This window comes from Myxocyprinus asiaticus, chromosome 19, assembly GCF_019703515.2.
Source record: "Myxocyprinus asiaticus isolate MX2 ecotype Aquarium Trade chromosome 19, UBuf_Myxa_2, whole genome shotgun sequence".
Classification (NCBI taxonomy): domain Eukaryota; kingdom Metazoa; phylum Chordata; class Actinopteri; order Cypriniformes; family Catostomidae; genus Myxocyprinus; species Myxocyprinus asiaticus.
Window position 1 is genome coordinate 14,715,546 of NC_059362.1, and position 27,371 is coordinate 14,742,916.

Here is a 27,371-nt window from a genome sequence, read left to right on the forward strand (position 1 = left end):
AAATCGAGCTTAAAAATCATTATCGCCAAGGAGACTGCAGATGTCAAGATTTTATAGTGAAAAAGGAGTTATATTTTGGACTGTTCTCACCCAAAACATATTAGATCACTTCAGAAGACTTGGAAAAAACCACTGGAATCGTATAGATTACTTTTATGCTGCCTTTTTCTCCTTTTTGAAGCTTCAAAGTTCTGGTCACCATTCACTTGCATTGTATGGACCTACAGAGCTGAAATATTCCTCGTTTGAGTTCAGCAGAAGAAAGTCATACACATCTGGGATGGCATGAATGTGTTTATAAAGATGGACACCAGACTGATTAGCAGTTTACATTTTTATTCCCCAACAGATGATTTTGCATAAATGGGAATAGGAGCAGCAGTATGAGACTGTAGCTTAATCTGGTTTTGCTGCCCATTCAACACTGAGTGAGGAAAATAACTACCACTGCACAGAGCAAAAATACATCTTTACGGAGGGCCACGTACACAAGAGTTTGGTTAACCTGGAAATCATTTGGTCTGTTTAAAGAGGTATGTTAAGAAATATTGAAATTTAATTTAACATTGAAACTTAATCCAAAAAGAGGCAGTGTTGTTATGCATTGCAGTGCATAAAACTGCCTAAAGTTGCCAAACTCTCCAAGTGCATTGGCAAGAAAATTACAATTTCTGTACAAATTAAAAAGTATAGACTCAGAAGCCTTTTATTTCATGCAGTTTGTAAAAAATGGCTGCATAATACTAGGCCTTCTGGTGCAAAGCATACGTTTGTTGTGAATATTTCAACATAATACTTGGCCCAGTTATGAACACAAAACCAAATCCATGCAGCGAAAAAGCATAAACATCAATGAAAAAAAACAAAAACATTATATTTATATATAAAACAGCTTAATAAGCTCACTGGCATACAGATGGAACAAAGCATAATTTGTAAATTGCAACTTTTTCAATCATGCTGAAACAAGTTGAACTTGTCAGTTAACAGCTGATTGGCGTTAATGTAAATCAAACTTTTCAGTTTATTGTAAATATTTGAGCCAAAAGGCAATTCCCGTGACTTGAACTGTTGGCAAGATTCTTCTTTACAAGGTGCTGTTTGTCTGCATCCGCTTTAACATCTACAGTCACAGTGTGCTGCTTGATTTCTCCAAGTGGTTTACGAGGCACCAATCCAATTATTGACAACTTCCAGCTTTGCCTCAACAGAAATGTGCAATAAAGAAAATCTGAAGGCAAAAGCTTTGATTTTAATCTTCTCCGACAATTTCATGGATCATTTCAGCTTCTGAAGAGCTCAGGGTTTTCCATCTGAGCTTTTGAGTTTAGTATATTTTGTACCATTTTTGAAAGTAACTTAAATCTGGATCATAATTGTTTGCATGCAACACAACACATGGACCATTATAACACTGTCATCTGCCACAGTCGATACACAGTCTAAAAAAAAAATATGCATCATCCCCCAAAGCATTCATGCTGTTCAATGCATTGACAAGTAGTATACAAACATGGCAAGCTGTTATCTCACGTACAGACACCCAGATCACTTTTTTCAATCTCTCTCTCACACACACACACACACGTCAATAAGACAGAACTTTTATGTCCATGTATTTCTAAATCTGTTTAGTACAAGTATTGCCTTTTATGTCTAATGGGACAGAAATCCGTCATATAAACTTAATTCATATGGGGTTGCATCCAAACAAATCTGAATATGAATACAAAGCATGCTTTGCACATGCTCTTAGCACACATGCACATACACCTTTAAACACACACATACTCCTTGTCCCACGTTTCAGCATAAACACACTGTCTTAGCTGCTGCCCATCTAAATAAACATTTTCTCAGGTCACAGCGACAGACATATTTCTTATTCTTATGTCAAATAAATAACATATTCCACAGTGTGCAAACAGATGCAAAGTGACTCATCCACACGCCCCTCGGTACAGGAAGGGCAGCAGAGTGTCGTTTTCATACAGACGGGCACAAGTGAACATATACACATACAAAAAGCTTCCAGTTTTATTTGCTGCATCCTATTCAGAGACCAGAAGAGAATAAGCGGTGTCATGGAATGCTTTTTTCTGGAACAGAGAGAAATGTGGAATAATCCATAAAACAAGATCAAAAACTTCTCACTTAAAAATCTCACTGAACCATAAATAGCAAAATGTGACAATTTCAAAAGAAACTTTTAATCATTTTCATTTCAAAACTTAAATTATGACGTTTTTCAATAAAAGTCAACATTAATTCAAAATTGTAAACTTAAGATTTAAATGACAAAATTTCAAAACTTAATTTGAAGTATTTAAATGTAAAAATATAAAGCCTGTACATTTCAAAATTTCAAATTGAAGTCAACATGAAATCAAATTGTCATTGAAGATTTAAATAGCAAAATGTAAATTTAAAAATTTAATTTGAAGCATTTACATAAAACAATTAAATGTCATTTGTCAATACTTATTGTATTATTGATGTCAAAATTTTAAATTAAAGCCAACATCATATCAATCAAAACTGTCAATGAAGATTTAAATAGCAAAAATTGTATTTCAAGGCTTCAATTAAGCATTTAAATTAAAACATTTAAAAGGCTTTAAGTCAAAAGAAACATCGATCCAAACAGTTTTTATTTCAAAAAATAAAAAGCCTTTAAATCTTGAAATTTAACTCTGAATGAAATTAACGACATAGTACGTTATTCCATAATAATTAAAACAGTTTGTCTTTAAAATCTTTCATTAAAATGTAATAACTTGCTCTGCCTCTTAAATACATTTTTTTTTTTTTTTTTTTTTTTTTTAAAGATAACCATTTATCCCTCTTACTTTTCAACCCCTCGGCTCAATTCTGTTATGTAACGCTCACTTTTTTCAACCCTAACAAATCCCGATAGATATCCTGTTTCACTCTGAAATACTTCAGATTACGCAAGTAAAATTTGTTGGAAACGACGTTTCACATTGACTTTAAAGCATTTAAATTTCCCACAGAAAATTCCAATATTTCATGTCTGAAGCTTTACTAGTGCTTTCATGTGTATAAGATAAATACCTCTGTGTGTGTGAATTTTGGGTGGCTCTGTATATCCTGTGCGTGTTCTATGACGATGTAAACTGTCTAGGATGCTGTCAACCAATCGGCGTACGTCGCTGTGGGTTTCAGAATGAGACCTGACGGCCTCTAGCTGCTGCAGTCCCCCCTCCTCCAGTAACATGCTGCAGTAACGCCCGGCTGGATTCACAAAGGCACAATGGAAAAATAATGTTTATTAAAAGACAAAAAATGCCTCTCAGCTTAGAAGCATTCTATTTATAGTGCCAGTCTTACCATTTTTGCTGCAGACGTGCTGCATGGCCCATGCAGCCCATAACTGAACTCCTGGGGTCTGGAAGCACTTCAGTAATGGGAAGAAAGGGTTAAACGACCTGAAAACACACACACATACATATACACTTAACATCTGCCTTTCAAAAGTGCACAGATTTAATAAACATACCTCAAAGACATATTGATTTTCATTTGTATAAAGACAAGTTTACTCTTTATAATACTATAAAGTATATGTGTTCTAAATGTTACTTGGCAAAAATGCAATGCTAAAAAGCATCCTCTGTGATTTCAAACATTGCCCAATCTAGAAAAAATTTAAGTTTCAAGAATTCCTTTAAACCCAAAGACAGGTAAGACTGGAATCCTTAATATGATTACAACCAAAGTCTTGCATTAACACATAGATACAGCCGGAAACACCGGTTATCTATGGGGCTTGAATTACCACGGGGAAAAACAATTCTGGTTACTGTAGTTACTTATTCATTTCCATGTGGAAAATGAAAAGAAATATCAAGTAGATTTGGCTATTTTTAAAGAAAGTTTGTGTGTGTGTGTGTGTGTGTGTGTGTGTGTCTGTTTCACTTCAAATAAAAGCAAAAATTCTACAACTGATATTTGTTCCCCAGCTATTTGAATAAAGGCTACAAGAAGACTGCCTACGAAGACCTACAAATAATACTAAATTATTTAAATGTAAAAAGACATGCTGAAGGTCTGTGATAACTTTTAAGAGATTTCATAAGCAAACCCTAATAATATACAGTGCTGTGGAAAAGTATTTGCCCCCATCCTGATTTCTTCTGTTTTTGTGCATTTTTCATACAAAATCATTTTAGATCATCAGACAAGATAACATAAAACAAAGGCAACCTAATAAACACAAAACACAGTTTTCAAAACTTTACTGAAGCAAAACAAAGTTATCCAACACCAATATCACCCAGGTGAAAAACTAACTGCCCCCTTACATTTAATAGCTGGTTGTGCCACCTTTAGCATCAGTCTTTCACAACACTGTGGTGGAATTTTGTCCCACTCTTCTTTGCAGAACTGTTTTAGTTCAGCCACATTGAAGGGTTTGAGAGCATGAACGGTCCGTTTAAGGTCTTGCCACAGCATCTCAATCGGGTTCAAGTCAGGACTTTGACTAGGCCACTGCAAAACTTTAATTTAGTTTCTTTTGAGCCATTCAGAGGTGGACTTACTCCTATGCTTTGGATCATTGTCTTGCTGCATAATCCAGTTGCACTTGAGCTTCAACTCACAGACTGATGACTGGACGTTCTCCTTTAGGATTTTCTGGTAGAGAGCAGAATTCATGTTCCCCTCAATTATTGCAAGTCGCCCTGGCCCTGAAGCAGCAAAGTATCCCCAAACCATCAAACTACCACCACCATGCTTGACCGTAGGTATGATGTTCTTTTTGTGGAATTCTGTGTTTGATTTACGCCAGATGTAACTGGACCCCTGTCCTCCAAACAGTTCCACTTTCAACTCATCAGTCCACAGAACATTCTCCCAGAAGGTTTGAGGATCATCAAGGTGTGCTTTGGCAAAATTCAGACGAGAATGTTCTTCCGGGTTAGCAGTGGTTTTCGCCTTGCCACTCTTCCATGGATGGCATTTTTGGCCAGTGTCTTTCTGATAGTGGAGTCATGAACAGTGACCGTTATTGATGCGAGAGAAGCCTGCAGTTCCTTGGATATTGTCCTTGGCTTTTTTTTCTTTTTTTTTTACTTCCTGGATGAGATGTCATTGTGCTCTTGGAGGGATTTTGGAAGGTCAGCCACTTCTGGGAAGGTTCACTACTGTGCTAAGTTTTCTCCATTTGGAGATAATGGCTCTCGCTGTGGTTCTTTTGAGTTGCAGAGCCTTTAAAATAGCTTTGTAACCCTTCCCAGACTGATGTATTTCAATCACACTTTTCCTCATCATTTCTGGAATTTCTTTCGACCTCGGCATAGTGTGCTACTTGGTGAGACCTTTTAGCCAACTACATGCTGCTGAAAAAGTTCTATTTAGGTGTTGATTTGATTGAACAGGGCTGGCAGTAATCAGGTCTGGGTGTGTCTAGTCCAGCTGAACCCCATTAGGAATGCAGTTTCATAGATTTGGGGATTTAGTAACTAAGGGCAAATACTTTGTCACACAGGCCTAGTTGGTATTGGATAATTTTATTGCTTCAATAAATAACATTATCTTCAGATTGCCTTTGTTTTATGTTAGATTTGGTTAGAATTTGAAACAATTTAGTATGAGATATACACAAAAACAGAAGAAATCAGGATGGGGGCAAATACTTTTCCACAGCACTGTATTACTGTAATGTAATATTAAATGATTATTATTGAATAGGTTAATTTTATTGTAGTACAACAGTCGTAATTTCATTACATTCACATAGCACTGGTCATATTAAACCCTCAAGCCTTTAAGGATAAACTGAATACAATTGTATTTCTTGCTTTATAAGAAACACGCACTGTGTACTAATAGCAAACTAAACTCAGAGTCGGAACACTCCCGGGAATGGATTGAGTTTGTGTGGGCCATTCGCTGTTTGCGAGCAGCTGAGACAGTTGAAAACAGTGGCTGTTCTCGGACCACGTTAATCCAGACTTTAAGTACATCTATTTAATAAAAAAATGTAGCCTTTTGGTGGGTTTAATAAATCGCACTGGGCCATTTTGCGATTTCGATTTTATTTTGATTAATTCAATTTCAGCCCTAGATTTAACATATTTAATTTATCACATATGTTGACCATGTTGACTTTCTGCCCTAATTAAGTATTCATGCGATAATACTTACTGTATTATTGATTGTAAATTGTTCCAAAGTAAATTCAAGTTTTAACAAAATCTTTGTCTCATCTTATACCTGTAGAATGGCTTAGTGCAAACATCCATTGACGTCTTTTTTCTTTGCACACTTAGACGGATTCCCTTGTTGTTGATCGCTCCTCCACATAGTGATATTTTGTCTCATCTTCCAGCCAGCTGTCATTGAAACAGCACTCTGGCATATTGATGGAAGCAAGAGATCATCTCCTGGAGATGCAAGTATAATTTCTTTGGCGGCAATCTACCACAGTGAAGACGTGCAGAACTTCCGTGTATGCGTGACATCAAAACAAGATGTGGAGTGGCGAACGTGCGCTCCTGTGCTTACAAGACACCGCAAACATAACGACTATATATTTCAAATTCGAAATAATTTGAGAAGTTTTATAACTGTCAACAACCTAAGGAAAAATCAAGCATTTTCAAGAAACATATTCAAAATTCAAGCATATTTCAAACCTTGAAAACCTAACTGGGAAAATCAAGCATTTTCACAACTTTCAAGAGTCTGTATGAACCCTGTTTTTGACTGATTCTTTAAAATAACCCAGTTTTAAAAGTAATTAGTCCGAGAATCAGACTGCAAGTCGCACTCTACGTTTGTTTTTGAGCGCTGGCAGTGAAAACAATGCAATAGAAAGATGCTCTGCAACGTAAAGCTTTTTTTTTTATGATGTTATGTCTCACCTGTACGCTACCATCTCACAGTCCGGTGTTGGCCACTTCAGAATTGCAGAATGCTGCGAGAGACCGATAAAAAATACAAGCGTTTTAGTCAGGTCAATCTGACTAAATATGCAATTACATTTTTACTTCCATTTGCACAAGCACACACCAGTTGCTCCAGTAGCGTGGTTCTGAGGTATAGGTCGAGGGTCCAGACTTTCTCTCCTCGTGAGGTGAGGTGGGCCAGGATGCCTGCAGCGAAATAGCTGACCTCCACCTCCGGACTGTGCAGCAGAGAGCGGATATGATCCAGAAAACTTTGCACCATCAGCTCCCCGTGCAGCTCCCCCACCTCAGCGATATTATTCTACATACACAAAACACAAATAAAACAATTAGAACTAGATAAAACAGACAAAAGCACACACCGGGGATTGCTACAATAGAGCGAAACAGTGATTGCCTACTTTTTCAGCTGCTTTGGTTCGGAAGTATTTTTCCCCATTCAGTTTCCCCTTAGGAATTTTTTTTTTTTACACTTTCCCAAATTGTTCCATGTCATGAACCAAACCAACCAGTTCCAAGATGAATTACAACATTATGAACATTTAAGGCAAAAAGTACACAGAAATAAGAAAAATGACAAATGCTACAAGACTGTGTACTTAGAATGCATAGTTCAGCCAGTCTAAAATAATTTATGAAGCATTGCGAATTACGTAACCAAATCAAACACTATGCTACAACCACAAATTACTGACTTTTATTGGAAAATATTCAGAAATAAACAAATATACAAGTAGTTTGGGAGTGTAATGAGACTGGCGGGCATGGGCGGTCACTGCTAAGCTCTTGGTTACAGCGACTACTCTGATTGGTGGAGCTCTCAAAGATTTTGGGTAGTGTAGTTCTTTACTGGAAATTCAACTATAGAGTGCAACAGTCTGGTTCCGGAAGTAAAAATCTCCCAAAAAAAATAAAATAAATAAAAAATTCCATAAACTAACAGATTTTCAATGAGAACTTATAAACCTTCAAAGATAGACCTACCGTGAGCTCCGAGGTTGTTCATCGATAGTATATGCCTTTGTTGACGCATCAGTCAGTGTTATTTCAATTTCACAGTTTAAAGATCATGTTTAATTGCGGGATTGCTGGTGAACAACTTCAATACCTACGATCCAGCAGAGACAGATCCACCAATCAGAGAACCGCAGCAAACAAAGAGCACCAAACAAGTCCAGCAGCGACCGCCCACTTCCAAGACGCACTGAGAATTGAGTCGGTCTCTCTACACCCTCAAACTACATATATGTTTGTATATATCGTAATATTTTGCAGTAAACTTAAAATATATTGTTTCTATACTTATAATCACCCACCTAAAATCAACATTTTATATATTTCCATCATTTTAATTTGATCATGTCTTTCGCAGTGCTTCATGGGATTGTAGTTCACACCCTCGTAAAAGACGGTAAGTACTAAGCCTTGTACCCTTGTCTGATTTTCAAATACTTTTTTGCTTCAAATCAAAGTTTGTAATGTTGTGATTAACCTCGGAGCTGGTTGGTTTGGTTCATGGCTTACAACTCTTTTATATGAAGGATTTTATGAAAAGCCTATGGAAAAAATGTATGGGAAAAATACTTCCGGAACCCATTTGACTTAAAAAGTGGGCGGGCACTCATGCGATCTACTGAACATGATATATTTTTATCATTTTTTTAATAAAAAGAAATTAAAAAAAATCACACTGACTATAAGAATATCATCGCTTAACAACCTTGGAGCTCATGGAAGGTTTGTCTACAAAGATTTATATGCTGCCGTTAAAAATCAATTTCTCCACAGACAAAATAAATGGATGTTTACTTCCCGATGCTTACTGCGCTGAATAAAATCAACTGAATGTGAAGTAAAAAAGTCTGAGGTCTCATTATACTTTCTAACTAAGGGAAATGATTAGCATAATCCCTCAGAACAGCAAGGTGTATTATTATCAGTGCTGCCCACAGCTTCACAATAACTCGCCTCAATTCAATTAAACCACAGCACAACACTGGAACATAAATGCATTTCCCTCTCCAGTGCATATCAACCATTATTACAGCCTTGATACAGTAAAACCTACACATATACACAAATTTGTGAATGTTTCTCACCAGTAAACCCAGGACCTTCTGTTGAATGGACGACTCTGATGGAAAGGACTGGAAAAACAGAGACATTTCTAAATTGGCACTTATGAGTCAAGCTGTTTTTTGTACAAATCACACAACTCAAATTTAACTCAGACAGCGTCTGCGATGACTGATCTGTTCAGTGTGTAACCATAGAGATTTGATACGTGTATATACCTCCAGTACTTTGATGAAGAGCTCCAGTCCCTGGTTCTCTATGAAGTGTCTGCAAGTTGTGGGAGATTCATCGGTGAGGTTCCACAGAGCACTGAGCGTGAACTTTAACGTGGCGTCAACCGTAACCTGACATGTCTTTTGCCGCACGATGTGAAGAAGTTGCTATAAGAGAAGAGTGAGAGGAAAGAGATAAGTAGACAGCTTTTTCTCTCCATTAAAGTGTTATAAGCATTAACTATAAAGCTTTACAATGAGGTAACACAATAGTTAGCCTGAACAAACAATGTACAATACTTTTAGACAATTTATAAATCTTGGTTAATGTTTTTTTCTCTCTCCCCTTTTCTCCCCAATTTGGCATGCCCAATTCTTAATTCGCTCTAGGTCCTCATGGTGGTGTAGTGACTTGCCTCAATATGGGTGGCGGAGGACGAATCTCAGTTGCCTCTGCGTCTGAGACGGTCAATCCGCTCATCTTATCACGTGGCTTGTTGAGCGCATTACCGTGGAGACCTAGTGCATGTGGAGGCTCATGCTATTCTCCGCGGCATCGACGTACAACTCACCACACGCCCCACTGAGAGCGAGAACCACATTATAGTGACCACGAGGAGGTTAACCCAACGTGACTCTACCCACCCTAGCCAATTGGTTGCTTAGGAAGCCTGACTGGAGTCACTCAGCACGCCCTGGATTCAAACTTGCGACTCCAGGTATGGTAGTCAGCGTCTTTACTTGCTGAGCTACCCAGGCCCACAATTTTGGTTAATGTTAATTTCTAGATATGCTAATACATTTTAAGCATTAAAAAGTTAATGTCTACATTGAAAATTACCTTTACGATAAAGAGCTCTGCTCCCAATTGTGCGGTTTGCTCAGTGGACAACTATTAAAGAAATACACACACAAAGAGTAATGTTAAAGGAGACATATTCAACACTTTTGTAGCATTTTATTTTTTCTGGTCCTATAATGTTAAGAAGCAGTCACATTTATCTTCCACAGGCGAAATACAGTCCACAGGCGAAATACAGTCATCTCAATAGAAATCCGAATAATTTTCCCTCGTGGATTTCGTGAGGAGTTTAAAAGAGTTGTCACATTTACACTGCCAACTAATTGCACCTACTTTTTTAAGCTGCACTTTATACTCTGTGAAGGTGAAGTTAAAAAGAAATTGTGCTAAAATGATATCCTTGTCCATTGTGAATATTCAGTGTTGCTGTGTATTAAGCACCGCCCACATAGAGGTAAATGCCAAACCAAGCAACTTCCTATTAGTCAACACTGTCAAAGTTCACCAAACTTGAACTCCATGCAAAATCCGTGAGTGGAAATTCTTCACCACCAGAAGTCCATAGCGCTAAATTCACGATTGAGCGGATTCCCATTGAGATGACTGCAGAAATTTGCCGTGCAAAGATAAATATGACTGTGCCTTAAGTTTGGTGAACTTTGACAAGTGAATTTGACACGTTGACCAATTGGAAGTTGCCTGGTTTGGCAGTGACCTCTGTGTGGGTGGTGCTTCGTACAAAGCTACACTAACAGTAAATGTAAAAAATATAAAATAAAATCTGCTCAATGTCGCTTACCACGCTAGAGAGCTGCTGCCTTGGGGCATGTTACAGCTACTGTGTATTGTCTAAGGCTGTGTTTGAATTGGCATGTTGAAACGCTTGTGATAAATGTCAGCTCAGTGATTGGCTGGCGCCTCACCGTTTTCTGCTCCTCATTTGCATAAAACTGAGCATTTCTCAACTTTTTGACGCTCTCAACGCTTTCTCTGCACTGCTCTTAATCACAAAATCCCCTGCGTGAGCGTGGCACTTGACTCCCTTTGGACTTACTGACAGCTGCAACATTTTTGATGGAACTGACAACCCATCAAAGGCTGTGAGGGATAGACAAAGAGTTTTTTAAAGTTTTTTTGGATTGTTTCGCTGATGAAACATTGAAAAAACATCTTTCAGAATATTTTCAGAAGACATTTCAGAAGTCAAAAAACTCCAGATAACATGAGCTGTGGGAAATTAGATGAAACCTTTAGCCTCGTTTTCATTCCTGTCAAAAATCAAAGATGGCGCTACTGTGAATAAGGTCTTAATTGAAACCGTTCGCTCACCTCTGCTCACCATGCGCCAATGGACACATACGGTGAATATTCATAATTGACAAGGATATTGCTTTTTAGCGGCAAGTTTCTTTTTAACATCACTCTCAAGAGTATAAAGTGCAGCAGAGGCTGTTTGGCAGTTCGTTTTTTTGCTGGTTTTTCACAAGCTCAATATCCACCCACGCCTTCTTCGCCCACGCAGTTTCACTGTGCAAAGGTAAATGTGACCACGCCTTAAGTCAAAGGTTCTTGAACACAAAAAAAACATATAGTTTATCCATGACCATTTTCCACCCACTCTTAGAATTAAACAAGACATTTTTGCTACTATACCAAAATGACCTCTATTATAATTGGCAAATAAGCGACAGTAGTGTTAATATAGTGAAGTGAATAAGCACTGATACATAAACATGGGTGGTCATACGTTAATGTTCTTATGGTTGTGACACCACTATCATTTTCTCAATAACTCCATTTTGCAGCTTAATTTCCATAAACTGTTTGGCTGGACTGAGGAGGGAGCTTGGCAATGTTAGAGTATGTCCACATAGTATATCAAACTCTTATAAAAAAAAAATAAAAAAAATTCATAGAATATAGCGCATAAGTGCATAGACCAATTTAATAAGACATTTATGGTGCTTTTTGTAACCTTGGAACTGTACAGCCCCAGTCCTCATCCACTTTTATACAGAAGAAAAAAAACCCCAGCTAGGATATTCTTCAAAACTCCAAACAAAATGTTCTATGGAAGAGAGAAAATCATAAGAATGACATGATGGTGAGTAAATGCTGACAGAATTTGTATCCCTTGGAATTGAAGCCTGTAAGAATGAACTCAAACCATCAGCACTCTGGCAGGTGCTGTGATAAACTCTTGTAACCTCACTGTACACATTAGCAGTCTGATGTGACACTTGACACAAATCTGTCAATCATAACGCATTTCATGATTTGTCACTCTGATGGAATGTTATGAACCCTCTCTGTGAGCCTCCCAAGTCACGTTTCCTCTATATGTTTAAACCGGTTCTCAACCTCAATCTGTGCCAGCTCACCTTAGCAGCGAGGATGGATATAATAGCTACGGCCATCCGCTGCATGTTTTGGTCTTCATGATTACACAGCCACTGCATTACCAGCTTTGCAGCTTCAAACCTGAAACCAACAAACATAATCAGAATGTACCCAGATACACTGGTGTGAGGTTTTAATCAGTCTACTACATGCAGTATAACACACAGTGTTACAGAACTGCTAAACTCTTGATTCCTCAAATTGGTTGACAGACATTCCAAAAGGTGTTAAATAGTTTTCTATAATTGCACAGCTATGAAGCGGATCCAGGTTTATTGACCACATTATAGTTCAACGTAACAAATCAAAAACAATGTTGTTATAGGTTTTTTGATAAAAACTTTCAAACTGAATATGGTCTGACTTAGTTAAAAATCTTTTTAAAAGGGTCAGCTGAATAAAACAATTTCCTCAAGTGATTAAAACCACCACAATCCAATAAAATGTGCGTCATGTGGCATGAGGCACATAATTGCAGATCTTTGGCTGATAGCATAAACTCGTGTAAGCCTGGAGTGGCCTATTTTACAAAAATTATTTTGTAAAGTGTTAAAGTTTCAAAATGACAGTCATACAGAGAACCAGATATTTCAAAGTGCATGTGACCGTTCACACATCCTCATGCAGCACACTTGAGGCGTGAGCTTTCTTCACAAAGCATGCACTCAAACACGCTTGTGAGCATTCGAAAGCAACAGCCTGTCAGTCAGACAGCGTGCCGGTACAGAATTAAGTCAGTACTAGGTACTACCGGTACTGCAGAAAGGTTTGTTACATCTATTTTGGGTATTTACAGTACTTTTAACACATACACTCGCATGTGTTGTAAAGACTTTATGAAATGTGTCAATGTGTCTACAAGATGTTTGTGTTTACCTGTTGAAGGGAACCTCCTGCAGGATTCGATCACTGCAGAGAGAGAGCAGGCAGTTCTTCTGCAACTGTACAGTGTAAAAAAACAGAACGGCTGTTAAAGCATGTTAAAAGACCAAAGGTGAAAGGTAAAAACTGGTTCATTTGGAGCATTTCTTTTGTTATTTCTTTATAAACTCTTTTACTATATTTGTTTAGATGGACTTGACAAAGTCTGGTTCCAGTAACAAAAACTATAACATACTCTTCACCGGTAACAGATCAAAACTGAACTAAGTTGATTTCATTGTTATTTTTATCGTACCTGTTGGTGGTTGGGGAAGGTCTTCATGGCTTCTAGTAAAAGCTGTGTGATGTTCCCCAAAAGTCGCACAGGGATTCCAAAAGCCAATTCCTGTTTGGTGAGGTTAAACACACAGGCACTTGCTGCCAGCTGAACATTCAACGTGGTTGGATGATTCTTCATCCCCAACGCTACCAACTGCAGACCAGGGGAAAAAGAAAAGAGATGGGACGTGAAGGTTGGTATGTAGAAATGCTGTGACCTTAGATTCATCAATATGTCCTTTGTGTTTGTGTGTGTGTGTGTGTGTGTTTACCTTCAGGATGTCAGGTCGTGATTTCTCTATAGCATGAGTGAGGCTGAATAGGTGGAACAGAGCCTCTCTGACAAACCCCTCTCTCTCACTGTACCTCCTTAATGCCTCGCAGATCTGCGTTTCATTGGCCTCCCCCGTCACCTGAAAAAAACCCAAAAAAAACACTTAAATGCCTTACCATCACTAACAACCTCTAAGCACAATCAATAAACCCATTAAAATCTAACAGGCTGCATAAAATTGAACGTGAACTCTTGTTTACCACAAAATCTTAAACCATTAACAATAAAAATAGATCTTTATGGAGTATAAAACAGTCGGCGATAAACCTAAGTGATCAGTTAAAATGGTACAAAAATCGACCAAAGAATGCATAACCTATATTAAACTATTCCTGTAATGTAGTGTCCGTTTACCAACCTTTAAACTGCCCTCTCCAGAAAAGAAGTCAGAGAATCCGGCATCAGTGGCCAGCAGACCAACAAAGGTCATGCCTGGTCTCGCCTCCACGAAAGCCCTGACCGCTGCATCAGTCACCTGCTTGCGGCCGGATACGTCCAGAGACACCAGCTGAGGCAGAATTCCAGGAGTCTCCAGCAGCTGCCGTGCCACATCAGATGTGAACTGCTTATCATCTGAGATATCAAGGTGCTGTAAACCCTCCAGCTGCATCAACAGAAGAATGACAAAATGACGAAATGGAATGAATGGATTAGGAGGTAGTTTTTAATGAATTGGTAAAAAGACTCATGAATTATCAGTCTGAATCGGTCTAACAACTTACTCACTTACTGAATTGGTCAGAGTGGTTCTTGACTTATTCACTGAACCAGCAAGTCATTACTTTAATCATATCCAATAAACCGATAAAGGTTACGGTTTAATGCAAGACTTAAATGTGTCAAACTGTAAAAGACCATCCTTAAAAACAAAACCCTATAGACCCAGGTATACTTCATTTCGGATCGTATTGCGCAAAAAACTTTCAACTAACATTTATGTTATTCATTTTGTTGACGAGATTAACACTGGAAAGTTGACAGCTGAATTTGTGGTTTACCTGGCTCAGCACAGCTAGCAGTTGAGCTGTGGTCATCTCCAGCCTCTTGAGCTGGTGCATGGTGAGGTAGCGTAGCCTGTTCCTCAAGCCCAGGAGCGGGGTCAGGTTAGTCACGGAAGTGTTGGAGATATCCAAACTTTCCAGACGAGGCAGCGTGCACACATCCACCAAGCCTGAGTCGTAGAAATCAACGTTGGACACGCTGAGTGCCCGAAGACCTTGCATGGCACTGAAACAACGTCGGCTGGGTTCCTCCAGAGAGGACATGGTCAGGCCATTGAGAATGAGCCGCTGCAGGCTGTCCTGCAGGAATTTATTGGATGAGAGGCCCTGAAGGATATCAGCAATGGTGAGGTCGGCATTGACCCGCGAGGCGTCTAGCTCCACGAGGCGGTGGGGGCAGAGTGCACGATGGAAGGCCTCGGCAGAGATTCGAGCAGTGCGAATGCAGGCATGACGCAACCGGAACTGCTGGCCACTTCGAAAGATTGCCACTGTACTGTCGTTAAGTAGGCCTGTGAGAAGATCATTACTTTTAGTGTTTACATTCTGTTACATTTGCATAAAAAATAACACACACGGACCTTAAAGGATTAGTTCACTAAAAACCATACAACTTACAAAACTAAAGTGGGCGAGAACTGAATCTTATTCAGGGAAGAAAAAGAAAAAATCCTAGAAAAAAAAAAGGAACGAGGAATGATTTACAATTTAGGACTTCTGTCCTGTAAACAAATTTTGAACATCTACATTCTTGCATCTTCAAAGTCTAACAAACATACAGAGCACCCAGTGTAGTCAGATTCACAAGTAAATGAGTCGAACACAGGTTTTATCGGTTTGAAATAGGCTAATGACTTACTGAATCAAACGGAGCAGTGTCCGACTCAAAATGAACTGGGAACTGTTACTGTTGTGTACATTAGGTGTATTAAATCAGTGTAATATTGCACACTTATTGTTCATTTAACAATGAGTAGTTAAAGATGAAAATATCAAAATAGAGTTTTGCTGTAAAAAAAAAAATGGTACTTAGTTTAAATAAGCTTCCTTAACCCTTTAAGCTAGAATGGGCCCGCCCAGAAAACAATTATCAAATTATTCATAAGTACAGTCATGACCAACACAAAATAGGTATCGTTTTAAAACTTAGAAGTTGTACTTTACAATGCATGTATGCATTATGACAAAAACTGAACAAGTGCTTTGAAATTTGCAGACAAATCCAAAGTGTTCCGTTTTGATAATTTATTAATAATTTTGCACTGTACATATTATTGTAATCGATAAAAACATCAATCTGATCAAATAGCCATGTGTCATATGTTGTTGGAAAGCTCTCAAAAAGCAGAATACAACCAGCATATTTGTTTTACTCATAGAAATATAGCAAGTTATAGCAAAGTACATGTCTTTGACATACATGTTACAAGTAAACAGGCATTCCTTATATGTCGCCTCTTCACAGAAAAATAAATCGAACATAAAATATCACATACCACTACTTAGAGGAGGCGATTATCTTTAAAATGACCACACACACAACATAATCAGATGCATAGATCATTAGATAATCCACACAATGTACACAGAGTACATAATGTGCTATCTGGCTAAAAACACATTAGCTTTCCTGGATCAGATGACTTCATCGGAAATGTAGTACGTTGTCCAGCGTCATGGAACGCTAAACCAATCGTATAAGGATTCAGATCGCTGCATCCAGAGGTGGAAGTCATCCAAATATGGGCAGAGAGGATCGTTCTCTCTAATTACATGTGGCCACCAGAAGATTGCACCAAGTACATGACACAGACTCAGTGGCTTTGTTCACACTGCAGGAAAATTCCAATTTATTCTCAAATCTGATTTTTTAGACTGACTGTTCAAAATGCAGGTTATATGTAGACAGATCAGATTTTTTTTTTTAATCAGACAGCGATCGCTTTTGTTAGCACGTCCACGTTAGTTGTCATAGTAATGATGCAAACTTGCGTATTTACCATGTGTGAGAGTTTAGCAATGAAAGATTTCATGAGAGTAGTATCAAAGATTATATTCGTCACAGACAATGGCTTAAAAAATGAGAGAAGTGGCATATGCAATGTTTATTGCAGCTAGGGTTAACAACGGTCCCGTTTTAGCTGTTCTGTCTCGTATTTTGTCCCATACGGGATGCCTGTTGTCCTGTACTTTAGCAGGTAGTGAAGTGTCCCCGTATTTGCGTGCATCATTCACTAAATTATCACGCAGTGGTGGCTCGCAGCTGGTGTGTGTTACCGCACCTTAGCACATCTCTTTGGGAGAGTAAAGCTAATATCTGTATTATTTTAGAGGTTTTCACTGCTTTGGCTGCCCTGTAACATATACATGACACATGACACATGGCTGCACATGGAACCACCTATGAATGTGGTTTGGATCAGGCTTGTAAAAACCATGTTTTTTGTTTTTGTCCTGTTCAGACTACAAAAACCTAAACGAATTAGAGTCAGACAGGCCAAAAAAAAAAAAAAAATGTTCTGCCTGTGTGAACAAAGCCAATGATGGCTCAAATGACCCAGATTGGAACTGAATGAGATATCGTTACTCTTGCCTGCATGCTTTGGAGAGAGAGCATACCTTTAGGCATTGTTGTATTTGCATGTGTAATTAGTTCTTATGTACAGTTATTATGCTTTATTTGTTTGGAGAGACTTTTGGACAGAAGGCAAGGTTTTCAGTGAAAAACAACAACTTAAATTTTGGTCTGTTCCTCACACAACACTATTGTAAATCGCATGGACTACTTTTATGGTGCTTTTGACAGTCTGAACTAGAAATATGTATGGGTGAGTAAAGAATTTTCTAATTTCTTTTTACACCAACTGTGGAGGTTGCATTTTCAGTTCTTATACACATTTAAACTTTATTTTGATCCTTCTGTCCTTCTCGATAACAACTGCGTTAAATGCTACTTCAAGCAAAAGTTATGCATTTTGTATTCTGTGTTCTAAATGCAAACATTTTATTTTAATATCCCACTTTTGTGAAACATTCCTCCAAATGGAGGATAGCTCAGTAAATCTCCTCCTCACCCTCAGTTGCCATCTTGCAAAGCAGTTGGTCGGCCAGCTCCTGCGGAAAGACCAGTGGCTCACGGAAGGACAGAGAGCCATCATCACGCTTCTCGCAGAAGAGCTCGAGTCTGGAGCTCACCAGAGTTACACACAGATCGGTCAGAGATGGTGGCGATGCCTCATCCTGCAACAACAAAACAACTCAAATCTTAGCAAAGCAGACACACCCTTGTGATCTCATTGTTCAACAGCGTGATAGAGCTTGTTATTCCTTAGGTACTGGTTGGATAGGTTTTTGTCTGCATTACACTGCCTATATGAAGTACCTTTGATTTCTCAGATTGAGTGTCTAATCAGGAACAATCACTAAAGGAGTGGTGGTTTTCTAACTTTCAATGGCATCAGAGCAGAAAAGCCACCAATAAAAATTAGCCCTAAGCACAATCTTTTAGCTGGGCAACAGTTCTTTCCATATTACACATGTATTTAATAATTAGTCATTTAGCAGATGCTTTATTTTTTATATTTTTAGGGCTTTTGACAAGTTTTATAACAGAACAAGAGTCTCCAACACAAGGATCACAAAACACCCAAACTGAACACAAGGCTTTGATTCCAAAAGATGCTTTTTTCTTAAAGGTGTGCTCAGTAATTTTTTCCTTATTAAAAAAGTTTTACTCCTGAAGAAATTATTAGTAATTTTGAAACATGTTTAAATCATGAGATGAGGACTCCAATGATTTCAGTAACCTTATAACAGCTGTTTTTTTTTATAACAGCTCATGGGGGCTGCCATATTATAATCACATGACCAGCCAAATACTCGCTTAAAGGGATAGTTCACCTAAAAATGAAAATTCTCTCATCATTTACTCACCCTCAAGCCATCCCAGATGTGTATGACTTTTTATTCTGCTGAACACAGATTTTTAGAAGAATATTTCAGCTCTGTAGGTCCATACAATGCAAGTGAATGGTGACCAGAATTTTGAAGGTCCAAAAAAAATCACATAAATGCAGCAAAAAAGTAATCCATAAAACTCCAGTGGTTTAATCCATGTCTTCAGAAATGATATGATAGGTATGGGTACGAAACAGGTGAACATTTAAGTCCTTTTTTACTATCAATCTCCACTTTCAGATGTGAAAGTGAAATTAAACAGACACCATGTGTGACTTTCAGAAGTGAAAGTGGAGTTTTTTTTTTTTTTAAAAGGACATAAATATTTATCTGTTTCTCACCCACACCTACCATACCACATTTGAAGATATGTAAGGACCAACAGAGCTGAAATATTCTTCTAAATATTTTCGTTTGTGTTCAGCAGAAGAAAGAAAGTCATAGTCGCCCTGTTATTGGACACGGTTATTCGTGGATTAAATTAATCATGGCAGACTGTGAATAGTGAGTTTATACAATGGCATCGGCAACTGAAAACTATTGCGTGTGAATGATGTTGTCCAAGACGTCACAAATACAACAATTACATAGTGCACCTTTAAGAAAATTACAGTGCACGTCTTACATCCTGCTCAAGGGCATAATGTGTTCATGGATCACTCCTTGGAGGGTTTAAACCTAACCCCTTTTGCAGAACAATCTGTCAGACAATGCATCAATATATCATCAGTATTATACAATAGGCGAAGTGCACAGTTATCCATAAACAAGATCAAGATGCACAAGTTAACATCAGTGAAGGATCAAACACACGAGATACATTTAGTTCAAATTAATCATCTGGAGTCTGAAGGTGAAAGTCTTACCATGGTCTCAAAAAGGTGGATCATAAAGGCCTCACAATGCAAGAAACACTCGTATTATGTTGATGATCGCAGGTAAATTGACGTGTAGATGAAACGCACAATAAGACTGAAAAGCTTTTAGCTTCTTAGTCTGTTAGCCTGCAATCATCTGCCTTCAAATCCTTGCAGAAGCTACTTGTTGGTATTTAGAAGTAAACGGGCCCGCTGGATAACCACCGAATGCTCTTGTTGTCGTTCGCATTGTCGTTCAGTGGATCTTTAATATGGACACGGTCCGTGCTGACGTGCTCCGCTCATTACGTGATGTCAATGAGCATTTTGACGGGTTTTCTATCGGGAGGAAACGGCAGCGAGTCAGCAACGTCTTGAAAAGTAAATAAGCTCGTTACACGGGAAACGGATCTCTCCGTCAGAGTGGGCGGGGCTGGGGGTGGGGCCTAAGGAAGATAGGGTTTTTAAATAAAACTTTATTTGTATTTGCATTAGTACAAAAATATAAAACAACACGTGGTATGTATTTGAGGATACATGTAAGAGCATAACAATTATAAATAAAATGACAAATTATAAATATGTGATTTACAGTGAGGCGCTTACAATGGAAGTGAATGGGGCCGATCTGTAAACGTTAAAATATTTACTGTTTCAAAAGTATAGCCACAAGAGGTAAACAATATGTGTGTTAACATGATTTTAGGGTGATATAATCACTTACTAACCTTTTGTGTATGAAGTTATATGCAATTTTACAACTTCGTTGCCATGACAACACAACAATCCCGTTAAACGGCTCAAATAATACACACGTTTTAACAGAAGAATTAATGCATGCAGGTTCTTTTATTATTATTATTATTATTATTATTATTATTATAAGCTTCACATTTCTGAATTTTAACCCTCCGGACAGTTACCTTCTACCTTCACAGCCGCTTATGCAGAGCTAAATCTCTATTTATTGTATTAACAACCTCCGCGGCTCTATCATGCGGTCAACCAGCGTAATTGCGGAAACGAATGGGGAGAGCCGTTAACTGGCACCTACATGTCGCAAAACTGTCCGTGTCTTCTCTTATAAACAGACATTTTATCGTTGTAAACTCCACATATAGTTTATCATAAAAGGATTGTATAGTGTAAAACATGTTGAAGATTAGCAGACAGGTGGTCAGTTAATTAAGTGACGAGCTGTTTCCTCACAAAAGCAGTTTATTCAGCACGCTGAAGTTTCACCTCCATAGACATCCATAAAAAGGAACGGCCTCTTGTTTCCTCGCCAGTGTAGCGCCCAGACAATAACTGGGATCGCCGCGTTCTGCTATTAATTGGTTGTAAAAGGGCTCTGGCTTATGAAAATAAGTAGAAAATGGGCGGGAACTGTGGGCGTTATCTACGGAACCCCGTTCGTGACAATTGACAAAGTAGGAAGCGTTATCTTGCTTCTGTGCGTGCGCTTTACTTGCACGTTGTTTTATAAGTGTTTCAGTATCACACAACGCACGTCTAATTTGTATTTAACGGATCTCTGTGTTTTGTACTCTATTCATTTTTGAAATCAACGGATGCGTTGATTATTCCTTTTCTTGCACAACTAGTCACTGATCAAGGTCAAAAGTTGCTTGACGTAAGACCTTCAGTGTAATCAGCTGTGTACACAGTGGTCGTGAATCTCTTAACAAATGGCCGGCTTAATTAACTTTGAGGACGAAAAGGAGGTCAAGCAGTTTTTGGATAATTTAGGAGTGGAATATAGTTATCAGTGTTACCGGGAGAAAGACCCTGAAGGTAGGTTGTTTGAGCGCTGTCTCATCGTGGTGGTGCTGAACTAAATCTCGAACCTATTTTTCTGGCTTACATTTTTACTACTACATTCATTGCCACTTTATGTGTCTTATCTTATTTCATTATTCATTTCTTTATGTACTAGGGTGTCAGAGGTTGGCAGATTATTTGGAGGGTGTGAAGAAGAACTATGAGTCCACTGCTCAGGTGCTCAAGCATAACTGCCAGGTGAATGGATATGGAGAGAGCTGCTATAAGCTTGGGGCTTATCATGTCACTGGCAAAGGTAAAGCCAATCCTGGGCTTAGTGAAATTATTAATTATTACTGAAATTGAGTAATGAAAGTATTATGAATGCCACAGTAGAGACCATACAATTTATTATAATATTAAATTACATATATAATATATTAAAATATATTAAAACCACCTGCCTAATATTGTGTAGGTCTGCCTTGTGCCGCCAAAACAGCGCCAACACGCATCTCAGAATAGTATTCTGAGATGATATTCTTCTCATCACAATTGTACAGAGTGGTTATCTGAGTTACCGTAGACTTTGTCAGCTCGAACCAGTCTGGCCATTCTCTGTTGACCTCTCTCATCAACAAGACATTTCCGTCAGCAGAACTGCCACTCACTGGATGTTTTTTGTTTTTGGCACCATTCGGAAAATCCCAGGAGATCAGCAGTTACAGAAATACTCAAACCAGCCCATCTGGCACCAACGATCATCCATGCGATTATCTAATCAGCCAATCGTGTGGCAGCGGTGCATAAAATCATGCAGATATGGGTCAGGAGCTTCAGTAAATGTTCACATCAACCATCAGAATGGGGAAAAAATGTGATCTCAGTGATTTGGAGTGTGACATGATTGTTGGTGCTAAAATTTACTTGGAATGGTGCCAAAAAAACAAAACAAAAAAAACGGTGAGCTGCAGTTCCGCAGACGGAAACGCCTTGTTGATGAGAGAGGTCAACAGAGAATGGCCAGACTGGTTTGAACTGACAAAGTCTATGGTAACTCAGATAACCACTCTGTACAGTATATGTTTGTGATGCTATTCCTTTTTTTTCATCCCCTTTTCTCTCAATTTGGAATGCCCAATTCCCACTACTTAGTAGGTCCTCGTGGTGGCGTGGTTACTCACCTCAATCCGGGTGGCGGAGGACAAGTCTCAGCTGCCTCCGCTTCTGAGACTGTCAGTCCGTGCATCTTATCACGTGGCTCGCTGTGCATGACACCGCGGAGACTCGCAGCATGTGGAGTCTCATGCTACTCTCTGCTATCCAAGCCCATCTTACCACGTGCCCCATTGAGAGCGAGAACCCCTAATTGTGACCACGAGGAGGTTACCCCATGTGACTCTACCCTCCCTAGCAACCGGGCCAATTTGGTTGCTTAAGAGACCTGACTGGAGTCACTCAGCACACCCTGGATTCGAACTCGCGACTCCAGGGGTGGTAGTCAGCGTCAATACTCACTGAGCTTGGTTGAGCTTGGTTGGTGCTGTTTTGGCGGCACGAAGGGGACCTACACAATATTAGGCAGGTGGTTATAATGTTGTGGCTGATCGGTGTAATTCTATAGATAATATACAATTTTATATATATATATATATATATATATATATATATATATATATTGCATAAAAAAAAATGAAGCATACATTTTGGAGTTTTAAGAATTGTGCATTTTTTTTCTATTTAAAAAAAAAAAAAAAAAACAATTGTAAAAAGTGTATTTATTTAAAAGTTTAACAAAAAGTTCAAAGCCAATTAAGTTATGATTTTTTTTTTAATCAGCATGAATGAGACTGTACAGCCAGTATTCCAATATTACCATGATGTTTAAATACTTAATATTATCTAATAATATCTAAAAAAAAAAAAAAAACAATTGTAAAAAGTGTATTTATTTAAAAGTTTAACAAAAAGTTCAAAGCCAATTAAGTTATGATTTTTTTTTTAATCAGCATGAATGAGACTGTACAGCCAGTATTCCAATATTACCATGATGTTTAAATACTTAATATTATCTAATAATATCTAAAAAAAAAAAAAAAATAATACACATTACAATAATGAGAATGAGATTTTCTTTTTTTTTCTTTTTTTTGCATTACAGTAATGAGAATTTGTTTAATTGAAATCAATATATTATTGCAATGCAAAAATCTTAATGGTCCAAAAATAGGCTAGATTTTCTTTTATGCAAAAAATAATTTCTTATTTTTTCTTTTTATCAGGAGTGAAATATGCCCCAGACATGTTCTAGACAAGTTTCGTGAGATTCACCTTAAAAGCCTGTTTTGTAGCAATTGAAAAGAAGTAATATCAAGTGACTGTGCACTGCTTTGATATCGATAAGCTGACCTTTAAACATCTGACATCATCTTTTCACATCAGGTGGCATGACGGAGTGTTTAAAGACAGCGTACTCCTGTTTTATGAAGGCATGTAACGCCAAAGGGAAGAAGTCTGTGGACGCCTGCCATAATGTTGCTCTGCTTGCCCACGACGGGAGAGCCATGGAGGGGGGCACAGACCCAGTGGTGGCTCGTCAGTATTATGAGAAGGCGTGTGAGGGAGGCTTCGCCCCCAGCTGTTTCAACCTGAGCGCCCTTTTGATCCAGGGATCTCAAGGGGTGGACAAAAACATGCCATTGGCTCTAAAGTATGCCTTGCGAGCCTGTGAGCTAGGACACGTATGGGCCTGCTCCAATGCCAGCCGAATGTACAAATTGGGCGATGGGACGGATAAGGATGATCAGAAAGCAGAGGAGCTGAAGAACAGGGCTCGGGAGCTCCACGGACAGCAGAAGGAAAGGCAGCTGAAATTTGGGGAGTGAGATAACTGTTTGATGTTGTTGTCAGGTGCAACTGATTTTATGCATCAGGAAGCATAGATCGAGACCATTAGTGCCTGATGACACAGCATATGTGCTTGCTGTCACTCAATGGCATCATGCAATGGGCTTTCTTATCATTTTATAAAAGCAACATCAATAATGTTAATAAATGTTTTCTTTGATACTCTTCTGCCAAAACTGTGATTCTTGTCTGAGACCTGATATAACACACAGGTGGAGGATGTTTAGTGCTCTGGTTTCTCTGTGTGTGTGTGTCTTTTTATTTAGGTAGCCACTGACATGAGCTAGTGTACTACATATATTGTTGCCACTACCTCCAGGAGGTGGCAGATAAACTATTGGAGATGAATAATATACATAAAATGGCCACAAGAGGGAAGCACACTCAAACTAAATAGTACACAGAGATAATACTTGAGGGTTTTTTTGTTGTCAGTGATTGAGAACTGATTCTGCTTCTTGCTGAGCCAACACTGTACCAAATTTGTATTTTCTTTTACTTGGCATATAGTTTTGTTCATGGTTTTCAAAGATTAGGGCATCATGTTACCATCTGCCAACGCTCAACCTACAGAGGTGTTTTCTCCTCCCTTTTAAATCCTGATAAACCTATTGATTTTGATATCTTAACTGTGCATAATAATATGGCTAGTTGTATTTTATTATTTGTATTTAGCTTTGTAGGTGCAGACCTGTAGGTGCAACCCAGCAGTTAGGAACCACTGGTCTATGTAACTCAATCGAACATTTTGTCTCTTAGTATAGTCAACTGTGTTGTGTAAATTACCAAATCTTCATTGTTAACTAAAGGTAAAGACACCTTCATGGAATTTGACTGAAGTAAAAGTTAAAGTAGCTCACAAGAAAAATATTTAAGTAAACATTAAAGGAATAATTCACCCAAAAATGAAAATTCTCTCATCGTTTACTCACCCTCATGCCATCCCAGATGTGTATGACTTTCTTTCTTCTACTGAACACAAAGATTTTTAGAAGAATATCTCAGCTCTGTTGGTCCATACAATGCAAGTGAATGGTAGCCAGAACTTTGAAGGTCCAAAAAGCTCAATAAGGCAGCATAAAAGTAATTCTTAAAACTCCAGTGGTTTAATCATTGTCTTCTGAAGCAATTCAGATGGATTTGTGTATGAACAGACCAAATTTATTTTTTTTAAATTCACTGTAAATCTTGCCATTGCAGCCTCTAGGCATGATCACGATTACAAGCTTGATTACACTTCCTAGTGCTTGACATGCACAGAGCTAGATGGCGCTATAGGTAGTGTAATCGATCTTGAAATCATGATTGTGCTTATAGACTGCAATGGCAAGATGTAAAACATGATCATTTTCCACCCTCATTTTGATCCTCTATGAGAAATGCTCTGTTTTGGTGCTACTTCTCCTTTAAGACTTGACAGTAAACACCCACTGTTATGATTGGCTCTCTGCTCTTGACTGACCTGCTCCCTCTACTTGCTATCTCACTGCTCACCGCTACTGGGTGGGCTGCGGAAGTGATTAAAGGAAAACAAGTCATTGAATTGTTGTGGAGGCTGTCAGATTCAAATGTCACAATGTGGAGGAAGTAGAGAACGAGTCGTTTTGGCAGCTTGGTTTTAACAAATGCTCTTTTTGCACTGAGGGGGAAGTTTTGAGTTCTGAAACTTACAGTATGTTTTTATATTACAATGACCTCTTGTATGTCAAAAGATCAAGAAAAATTAGATTATTCTGGTCATAACCCCTTTAAAAATTTGGTCAAATTCACAACAACACAGCATGCAGCACTTACTGAAATGGACGAAATGAGCTGTAAATGTTCCATTGCTGATACATGTAGAAGATTGACTGCAGATGTCAAGATTTATAGTGAAAAAGAAGTTTCAGTTTGGCCTGTTCTCACTCAAAACCGATTAGATCGCTTCAGAAGACATGGATTAAACCACTGGAGTCTCATGGATTACGTTTATGCTTTATGTGCTTTTTGGAGCTTTACATTTTTCACATGCATTGTATGGACCTACAGAGCTGAAATATTCTTCTTAAAAACTTTGTGTTCAGCAGAAGAAAGAAATTCATACACATCTGGGATGGTGTGAGGGTGAGTAAATAATGAGAGAATTTTCATTTTTGGGTGAACTATCCCTTAAAGTATTAGAGAATATTAAGTCTTTTAGTATTTGTACTTCTTTACACCTCAGTCAATTTCATGAAACATTACGGCCTTCTATGACACAACATTGTGTTAGACTTATAAACCTGATAATTATAAAAAATGACTTTTGTTTTAGCTTTATGTGTGCCCAGAGTAGAATCTAAACTTATCTGTCTACTCACTGTAGTATCTAACCCTTTAGTTCACGTCTTTAATTCACCATACTCTTTCAATAATTTTATTACAATAAAATGCGCTGAATTCGATTTTTAAGATGCTTTCTGTTGTTATAAGTAGAAACATGTCCATAACCCCACATGCGTGACCTGCATGATCCTGGTGTGAAGAGGTCATGATGCTCTGGTTGTTCTCACCTCCAATGACACTGGTGCAGCAGCTGACTGAAGCCCGTTGCCCCGCCTACTCTCAGCTCTCCTCCAATAACACTGCAGCAGCAGCAGACTGTGCACGTAGCTCCGCCCTCAATCGGTTCAACAGACACACACACACACTCTCACATTCACCCTCACAGCTCCTACTGCTGCTGAAACATTACAATATAGGTGCGCGGTCGTTGTTATTGTTTTGTTTTGTATCGTATCAGTTTACCGGACAGTCGCGTGCAGCACGGAGTAACGGTCACCGCAGCTCATCGCAGGAGCTCAGCGCTGGTCGTGAACCGGTGAGTTTTGACGGTGTTTGTGATGCGCAGAACTGCTGTTATTAGGCGGGATGGGATGTTAGCTAACAGGCTACAGCGGCACGCATTAATGAA

General features: G+C 38.5%; 3 protein-coding genes across 5 annotated transcripts in view; 2 read left to right on the top strand and 1 right to left on the bottom strand.

Moving 5' to 3' along the window:
* Positions 1 to 326: 326 nt before the first annotated feature.
* zyg11 (zyg-11 family member, cell cycle regulator) lies at positions 327 to 20,181 on the bottom strand. Its single transcript, XM_051645125.1, has 16 exons — positions 19,781 to 20,181; positions 18,032 to 18,197; positions 14,955 to 15,469; positions 14,315 to 14,560; positions 13,895 to 14,035; positions 13,600 to 13,776; positions 13,299 to 13,363; positions 12,404 to 12,503; positions 10,062 to 10,112; positions 9,227 to 9,388; positions 9,032 to 9,079; positions 7,036 to 7,233; positions 6,888 to 6,940; positions 3,352 to 3,449; positions 3,076 to 3,255; positions 327 to 2,099 (listed from the first exon to the last, which is right to left on the bottom strand). Exons 1-16 carry the CDS (start codon positions 19,802 to 19,804, stop codon positions 2,083 to 2,085), a joined length of 2,241 nt encoding a protein of 746 aa, XP_051501085.1. The 5' UTR covers positions 19,805 to 20,181; the 3' UTR covers positions 327 to 2,082.
* Positions 20,182 to 21,176: 995 nt separating this feature from the next.
* LOC127410076 (cytochrome c oxidase assembly factor 7) lies at positions 21,177 to 24,607 on the top strand. The gene is made up of 3 exons (XM_051645126.1): positions 21,177 to 21,565; positions 21,708 to 21,848; positions 23,975 to 24,607. The coding sequence occupies exons 1-3, from the start codon at positions 21,460 to 21,462 to the stop codon at positions 24,415 to 24,417; spliced, it is 690 nt and encodes a 229-aa protein (XP_051501086.1). The 5' UTR covers positions 21,177 to 21,459; the 3' UTR covers positions 24,418 to 24,607.
* Positions 24,608 to 27,097: 2,490 nt separating this feature from the next.
* The window catches only part of LOC127410382 (ras-specific guanine nucleotide-releasing factor RalGPS2-like), a 198,312-nt gene continuing 198,038 nt past the window's right edge, over positions 27,098 to 27,371 (top strand). For all 3 annotated transcript variants that reach the window (XM_051645616.1, XM_051645618.1, XM_051645617.1), the window contains exon 1: positions 27,098 to 27,278. The gene's annotated coding sequence lies outside the window, so the exon portion shown is untranslated. The remainder of the gene's footprint in view (positions 27,279 to 27,371) is intronic.

Bases quoted from the DNA above. Each gene is read 5' to 3' on its own strand.
- zyg11 (XM_051645125.1), bottom strand. From the start codon at position 19,804: ATGATCCACCTTTTTGAGACCATG. The intron at 3,450-6,887 runs GTGAGACATAAC...GTGTGTTTTCAG, and splicing joins TGTGAGATGGTAGCGTACAG to GTCGTTTAACCCTTTCTTCC. The intron at 3,256-3,351 runs GTAAGACTGGCA...TTGTGAATCCAG, and splicing joins GCACGTCTGCAGCAAAAATG to CCGGGCGTTACTGCAGCATG.
- LOC127410076 (XM_051645126.1), top strand. From the start codon at position 21,460: ATGGCCGGCTTAATTAACTTTGAGGACGAAAAGGAGGTCAAGCAGTTT. The intron at 21,566-21,707 runs GTAGGTTGTTTG...TTTATGTACTAG, and splicing joins CCGGGAGAAAGACCCTGAAG to GGTGTCAGAGGTTGGCAGAT. The intron at 21,849-23,974 runs GTAAAGCCAATC...TTTTCACATCAG, and splicing joins TTATCATGTCACTGGCAAAG to GTGGCATGACGGAGTGTTTA.